At 58.4% G+C, this 7,350-nt stretch overlaps 1 protein-coding gene across 1 annotated transcript in view; it reads left to right on the top strand.

Annotated features, from left to right (window-relative positions):
- The window catches only part of AQP6 (aquaporin 6), a 4,188-nt gene extending 1,720 nt beyond the window's left edge, over positions 1 to 2,468 (top strand). Inside the window, exons 2-5 of the mRNA XM_013006919.3 lie at positions 237 to 395; positions 626 to 706; positions 1,327 to 1,579; positions 2,116 to 2,468. Coding sequence (XP_012862373.3) covers positions 237 to 395; positions 626 to 706; positions 1,327 to 1,579; positions 2,116 to 2,234 — 612 coding nt within the window. The 3' untranslated portion in view covers positions 2,235 to 2,468. The remainder of the gene's footprint in view (positions 1 to 236; positions 396 to 625; positions 707 to 1,326; positions 1,580 to 2,115) is intronic.
- Positions 2,469 to 7,350: the final 4,882 nt, after the last annotated feature.

Here is a 7,350-nt window from a genome sequence, read left to right as displayed (position 1 = left end):
CCTGCCCGCCCCCCATCACCTATCATCTCACCCACTTCCCCGAGTCCCCTCCCAGCTTCCCTGAGTCTCCTCTCCTAGACTCGGGAGTGGGACAGGGAGTGGGTTTAGGGCTGCCCTGAGCCCAGCCCTCACAGTTCAAGCGGGAGGTAGGAAGGGGTCTCATAGCAGGAGACACGGAGAGGGGTCACTGCCTGTGGGCGGAGCCTGCGTGGGCTCCAGAGTGGCCCTCTGCCCAGGTCCGGAACGACATCTCGATGGGCCAAGCGGTGGCCGTGGAGCTGGTCCTGACGCTGCAGCTGGTGCTGTGTGTGTTCGCCTCCACCGACACCCGCCAGTCCTCAGGCTCCCCCGCCGTCATCATCGGCATCTCCGTGGCTCTGGGCCATCTGGTTGGGGTAAGTGATCAAGGGGACACAGTTACTGTGCACACCCTGGCTCCCTCCCTGGAGAAGCTTGGGGGGAGGGGGCCTACAGGACTGGAGGTGTCCCTCCCTGAGCCCTGTGCCTTGGGGCCTGGCTGCGGAGGCCAAAGCGGGGGTCAGAGGTCTGAGCAGGGTATCAGGGCTGTCCCCTCCCAGGCCTGCCTTCAGCCTCCTCTCACCTACCACTTGTGCTTGCTCCTCAGATCTACTTCACAGGCTGTTCCATGAACCCCGCCCGCTCCTTTGGACCCGCGGTCATTGTTGGCCAGTTCACTGTGCACTGGGTGAGCTCCGAGCTGCAGGGAAGGGAACGGGCCAGGGGTGTTAGCCAGCAGACAGAGAGCCACAGAGGGTCTCCACAGCCTTGGGGGGACACCCCCACCCCTCACAGACCACCCTAGGGGAGGAAGGTTTCCCTAAACACAGAAGACCAGGAGGCTCATCTGGGTGGTAAGTCCTCTCTCCAGCTTCCCCAGGCCTCACCCCACCCCCACCCAGGGCTTCTCAGGGAACTGGCAAGGAATGGGCCAAAAAGGAGCAATCGCCCTGGCCCCGCCCTCAAGTCCTTGGCTGTCTTCTTATTCAATTCCTCCAGCTGGGCGGGTTTCCAAGTCTGGAAAAAGACAGAGGCCAACAGAAATTGACTCACACCAGCAAAGGCAGGCCGTCTGTGAGGCAGGGGAGGCGAGGAGTCCCCGGCCTGGCCCAGCCCCCAGGCTCAGTGCAGCAGCCCCTGGCTGCTCCTTTGAAGGCCAGGTCCAGGAGGCCGGCCATGGGGCTCTCAGACTTGCACCCTTGTAGATCGCTTGAGGTTTCCTGGGAGATAGGCAGGGGTTCCCGAGACACTCCCAGGGTCCTGACAGCTCACCACTGGTACACCTGTTTCTCCCACCCACCTCCTCAGATCTTCTGGGTGGGACCTCTGACGGGGGCAGTCCTGGCTTCACTGATCTACAACTTCATCCTATTCCCTGACGCCAAGACGTTGGCCCAGCGACTGGCCATCCTCACGGGCACCTTGGAGGTAGACACTGTGGTCGGGGAGGAGCCCCAGAAGAAAAATTCCCAGTCTGATTCAGGGACCACCGAAATGGAGAGCGTGTCTGATGGCATAGGCCTTGGGCCTGGCCCTTGGGCTCCAGAGAGGAGCCTTGGAGGTGAGCAGCAGGAGAGGGTGGGCAGAAGGTGATAGACCCCACCCCTGGCACACCATTTCTAGATGGAGACCCTGGGGAGCAAATCTATCCAGCCTCCTCCCCGGGCCTCCCATCTCTCAGGGGACAGAGCTGAGGGAGAGAAGAGGGGGTTTGTGGCTGCCTCCCCTGCTCTCTCTCATCTGGACCTCAGAGTCCTGGAGGAAGGGGGACCAGAGTCCAGCCACCCACTCTGCTTTGACTGAGGGCTGCAGGGGGCCTGGAGAGAAGAGCCAGAGCCCCTGCCGAGAAATCAGAGCCAGAGACAGCCTTCGGAGCCCCCTTGAGGTGGCTTCTGGGTGTGGTTTGGTGTCATGGGCCCACCTTTCTGAAGATAGGGAGTCACCCTCCCATCACTCCTCCCTCAGCCCTCCAAATGCCCTTGGGAAGAGCTGACCTAGACAGGGGGCTTCAGAGGGGCTGGCAGAGGAGCAAGGGCGGGCCAGGGGGGGTTGGACCCAGCCGCTCTTCCCAGGTAACTGCCTGCCTCCTCTCCACAGGCCCTCCTACGGGAACATTCCAGAGAAAGGAAGTCCCCATCCTACCCCTGGACCAGAAAGCTTCTTCCTATGCCCCAGATTCTCAAGTCAACTGGGATCCCCAAAAAACTGTTGAGTGAGTCCCCAGGGTGCTAAGAACCCTGGGGGTGACTCAGGAAACCAAGACGGCGGGGCCCAGTTTGCCCTGCTCATGATTTGGGCTCTTATCTGGATCTTGGCTCCCCCATCTGTAAAATGGGCACACCCTTCCCTCGCTGGGGAACTGCTGTGGAAATAAATGTGTTTATGGAAGTTAACATGCTGGGAAGAAGCACCCAATAAATAGACGATGATGCTTGTTGCTATTCCTGCAATTATGAGGCGTGGAAACAATTCCTGTGGCAAGGGGAGGGGAGGAGAAAGGAGATGGGGAGGGGGCGCACTGGGGGTGGGAGGTGGGGGAATGACCTGGCTTTCCCCTCATTTCATTGGCTTCTTTCCCTCCTCCCCTTCTGGGTCTGTGGACAGAGCTTGGTGGGGGTGGGCGTGGGGGCTGGGTAGGGGATCTGGAAGACAGCAACACGCCAATAAGTCAGTTCTTTCCATCTCTATGGTGCCCATCACCATGGCACCCTGAAACGCGGCAGCCCAATCCATAAAAGAGATAGGCCCCTTCCCAGGATGTCTCCCAAGGGGCTGGGGGGTGGGGAGGGGGGCAGGTCCCAAAGTCTTCCAAGAGCCAGCCAGCAGGTGACCAGTGCAGTAGCTGGGCGCCCCCCACCCCCTGCCCCACCAGGACTGGGCCAGAAGCCATGCTCCGCTTTCTACGGCATTGTCGCTACAGAGATGAGCTCCCAGCTCTCCAAGTCAGGCCCCACACCCCCACTCATCCATCTTCACAGCCTGCCAGAGGCAGGGGTTTGCGTGCCCTTTTCCAAGCGGGGGCGTGTGTGCGCGCGCGCGCACGTGCTCACGTGCATACATGGAAGATCTGATTGACTCACTGAAGGTCGCCGGGCTCCGAGCCACAGCCACCTCAGGTCTCCCCAGCTCCCTGCCAGAGAGAGCTCCAGGGGGCCGGACCCCCTGCAGGTGGTAGCAGGAAGGGAGCCCCGCCTGGGAGTGGAGCGCCTGCGGGGGGTGAGGGGGCGGGGGTGCCTCCAACTCCTTGACAAATTAGCCAGAGCTGGGCACGCGCACGGGGTGCTCAATACAAGTTTGATGAATGAATAAGCAGCACTGCGGAGAGGCTGGGGAGGGTGAGGACAGGAAGGCGGTCATTGATCAAGAGGAGGAAAGTTCAGGAGGTGCTGGCTCCCAAGGACAGCAGCCAGTGCCGCCAGGGAGGGGCGCCATCACCCTCCACCCCACCCCACCCCCAATAGGGCACAGTGGCTTCTGCCCCAGGAAATGTGGAACCCTGAGGCCCAGAGTGACGGCCCAGGGAGCCATCACTTCCCTTCTTACAGCTGTTTGTCCCTGTGCTGCCCAAAGGGCCCTGTCCCTGGGAAAGGAGGAATTGGGGTCAGGTCGTCTGAAGAGCACTAAGGTCAGCCGCAGGAAGGAGTGACCCAAGGCAGCTGCTTGGGCTGGTTTCCTAGGACAATCGGCCTTTTGTGAGCTGAGGGAAGGGCCACCCTGTGAGGAACCTCAGGAAGGGGCTTCATCCTTCTTCTCCTCCTCCTCGGCCTCACAGCACCTGGGGGTGAGGGCAGGACAGAGACCCAACTGGGCCAACCCCGGGTGCCAGCCCTGCCTCCCCTTAACTGGGGGAAGTTTTTAATTAACGGTGTGTAATCTGATCTGGGCTTTCTCCCTGCTGGGCACTGCCTTCAATCAGCGGAGCCATCTGCAATTGCAATTCATAATTCTCCAGAAAAGGAGGGGGACTCAGGCCGGGTGCCCTGGTGATTAATACAATTAGCCTTTTATGTTGATGATTGTCTTAGCGGGAGCAGATGAGGCTGAGCCTGGGCTCTGGCCTCCCAGTTGGCTGGCATGGAGCCCCTCTCCGCCCCACGCCCAGACTTCCTTTAACCTGCTACCCCCAGGCAGGAGGAGGTCAGGCCTGCTGTCCCATGGCTCAACGGGAGAGAGCAGGGTCAAGACCAGGAGCCAGAGACCCTCACTTCCCAAAGGCGATCACATGGGCCCAAAGGATTCTGTGCACCCACAAGAGAGAGACGACAGGGGCCTAAGGTGAGTTAGAAGGGTCGAAGGAGCTTAAATGCAGGCTTACGCATGTATGAGCTGTGTGAACTTGGGCGATTTAGTCTAGCAGTCTGAGCTTCATGTGCCTCACCTGGAGCTCGGGGCTATGCAGGCACACTCCCCATGGGCATGCGCGCTGCCATCAGTGGTAGCTATTTCCGCCATCACGGAGGTAGACTGCCATCCCTCTGCCAAGGAGGCAGCTGCTCCCCCTGCCATTTCCAATGAGGCTCAGGCTATTTCTAAAGAAGTGATCCCATCCTTCCTAAGGTTTGGGAGGGAGGGGTCCCAGAGGAAAAGAGGCGTTAAGGCTCAGACACAAAGAGAAAGGGGGGCTTCTCAGAACACAGGAAGTGGGGCGCTGCAGGAGTAATCACAGTAGGGAGAGATTCGGGAAATGAGGGCAGGGGTGTGGGGCGCAGAGAGGCAAAGGGATGGAGAGGATCAGGACTTTGAGGACTCGGACTTGTCTGGCTTTCCCAGGAGGCTGAAGCCATTAGCAGAACTGAAGGTTTTACGAGGTAACGCTGAACACTGACATCGTCCAGGGACTAGTGAGGGCAGGTCTGCTTCAACAAGCTGTTGGGGGGGGGGCGTTAATGGGGGGCCGGGATTCACTCTTTATAGTGAGTCTACAGTCCCTTCACAACCTGGAGCAGTTCCTGACCATTCCGGGTACAGGCCGTGGGAGAAAAGAGGTCCATTATCAAGAGAGACTACCCTACAGTGAAGGAACACCAGGCCCCAGCAATGCTGGAGAAGGCAGGCAGGGAGACAGGGAGACAGGGAGGGAGGAGGGAGGAAAGAAGTTAAGAGCTAACCAAGATGAAGCTTACGGCCAAGCTTCGGCCACTTTGGGTAGCTGTGGCAGGGGGTCAGCAAAGCCAAGATGTGTAATCACTTCTCAGGGAGAGGCCACACAGAGCATGGGCCCCCGCTGCAGAGGGGAGGCAAGGAAGGTGGGGGTGGAGGCGGCAGGGCATTAATGAACAGGCTGCAGTGAAAGGACAGAAAGGGGAGGAGATAGAAAACAAAGCTGCAGAGCTCAGATCAACTAGAAACAGCTATTGGCAGTGCAGAGTGGGAAAGGGCAGAGCCCGAGGCCGGGACAAATGATTTGCACCTACCCCCATGGGCAGATGGAACAAGGCCCAGACTGGCAGGCGGGAGCCCAGCCTGGGGTCAGAGAAGAGCCAGGACAGCAGTCAGGCGGCTTCAGCTCTAGAACAGGCTGGGCTCCTCAACCCCCAAGATTCCGAGTCCTCTGACCGCCTCGCTCACCCTTGGGGGCCAGTTCAAATGTCACCGCTGCCCGAGGAGAGGCTCCCGAAGGCTCCTCAGAGCTCACACAGCACGCTGCACCCAACCCCGTCCTGGCACTGAGCTCAGGACTTCACTCTGAGCGCTTCTCTCCACCACAGCCCGGGACAAAGCCAACTTCTCGGGACAGAAGCTTCCTTAACTTTACTACCTGTCCTGTGAGCCGACGCCTTCCTTTGTCCCCAAGCCATGAGCTTCTATCTGCAAGGGAGAACTTGCCAGTATCTCTGGTATTCTGGATCTGGTGAGTCAATGGGACAAAGGAAAGCCCTAAACTCTCCCAGCTGCCTGTCCAGAGGGACCGTCTGCACCTCCGTCTTCTGGTCTTCTGTGGTGTTCCAGCAAGCACCCTGACGGCTTCCCTCCTAGACTGTCATTCGGAAATGACACTGGGACCTTTCTGTTAGTGGGAGCACCACTGATTTACAAGGCTTTGTCCTTCTTTGCTTTAGAGGTTCAAGGTCACGGCTCTTGGAGTCAAGCCTGGGGCGTTTTGAGCCCATTACATACACATGGCTTGGGCAGAGCGTTGGTCTGAGCCTTGGTTCCCTATTCTGCCTGTATTGCAGTTTCCCCAGGACCTGCGGGCGGGGGTGCATGTGGCGCCGGGACTCCCTGACCCCTGCGGGCTTTGGGACAGCCACATCTGGTCTAACCCAGTCTCTCTGACACGGACAGCAGACGCTCTCGGCGTTGATGTGCAGACACACACTCACCACTGCTTTATGAGAAAGGCACCTCGTTATATTTGAGACACTACTGATACGATGCCCCAATTCTCAAATGCTGAGAAATAGACAGCAGCGTCTGCGGGCGGGCGCCATGGATCCTGTCTCATGCTTCCGGGCCTTGCGGTTTTCTGCCTCGGGCAGCGTGCAGCTTTTCTATCGCACACTGGTCACTAGTCACGACAACAGCTGGCTTCCTTCTCTGACAGGTTCCTGCCTCACGCAGGTCCTCGCTTAGGCTAGGTTGCATTTTTTTTTCCTTCTCCAAAGTGTTTCTTACAATCAATCAAGGGTTGCATTTTTTTTTTCCTTCTCCAAAGTGTTTCTTACAATCAATCAAATGACCTTCACATCTTAGACGTTCTGGATTGAGCTTTCACACTGGGGGCTCTCCAGTCTTCTTACAACCGGAGGAGGATCCCCTGGCCGAGTGCACTCCACGTTGTTTGCAGCTACGCCTGCTTCCAAGTGTCCAGGTCACCCCTCCCCTCCTGGTGGTGCACACCTCCTGGCCCCCAAATCAGAGATATAGCCTACTGGTGGAGGGCCGTCCCGGACGGGAACCCCACTTCCTCTCGTGTGTGTGTGTGTGTGTGTGTGTGTGTGTGTGTGTGTGTGTGTGTGTGTGTGTGTGTGTGTGTTGGGGATTTTGAGGAGATAACTGCCTAGTCCTCCAGTATCATTTATCCAGCCACTTCCCAGCCCACCAGGCTATTGTCCCCAGAACCTCCAGGGCAGTGTCAGAAGATGCAGAGATTAGTCATTTCCTCCTAATCTGGCTAAGACAGCTCCTCTTGTTAAACTGCCGACTGCAGGCAGTTCCTGTTCAAGCAAAGCAGCTGGAAAAGGCTTAGCCCTTTAATGCCAGCAGCTGCATCTCCACAGTGCGGCTGCTCACTGCTCGGGTGAGGGGCTGGAGTCTGTCCAGAAGTATCAGACGTTTAGCCCCAGTCAATGTGTATTAACCTGGGAGGAGAGCAGTCAGCTCTCGGGGAAG

Source organism: Echinops telfairi, unplaced genomic scaffold, assembly GCF_000313985.2.
Source record: "Echinops telfairi isolate 266 unplaced genomic scaffold, ASM31398v2 ScPeMD7_12;HRSCAF=54, whole genome shotgun sequence".
Lineage (NCBI taxonomy): Eukaryota > Metazoa > Chordata > Mammalia > Afrosoricida > Tenrecidae > Echinops > Echinops telfairi.
The sequence above is the reverse complement of the archived record's forward strand: the minus strand, read 5'-3'. Positions and strand labels throughout refer to the sequence as shown.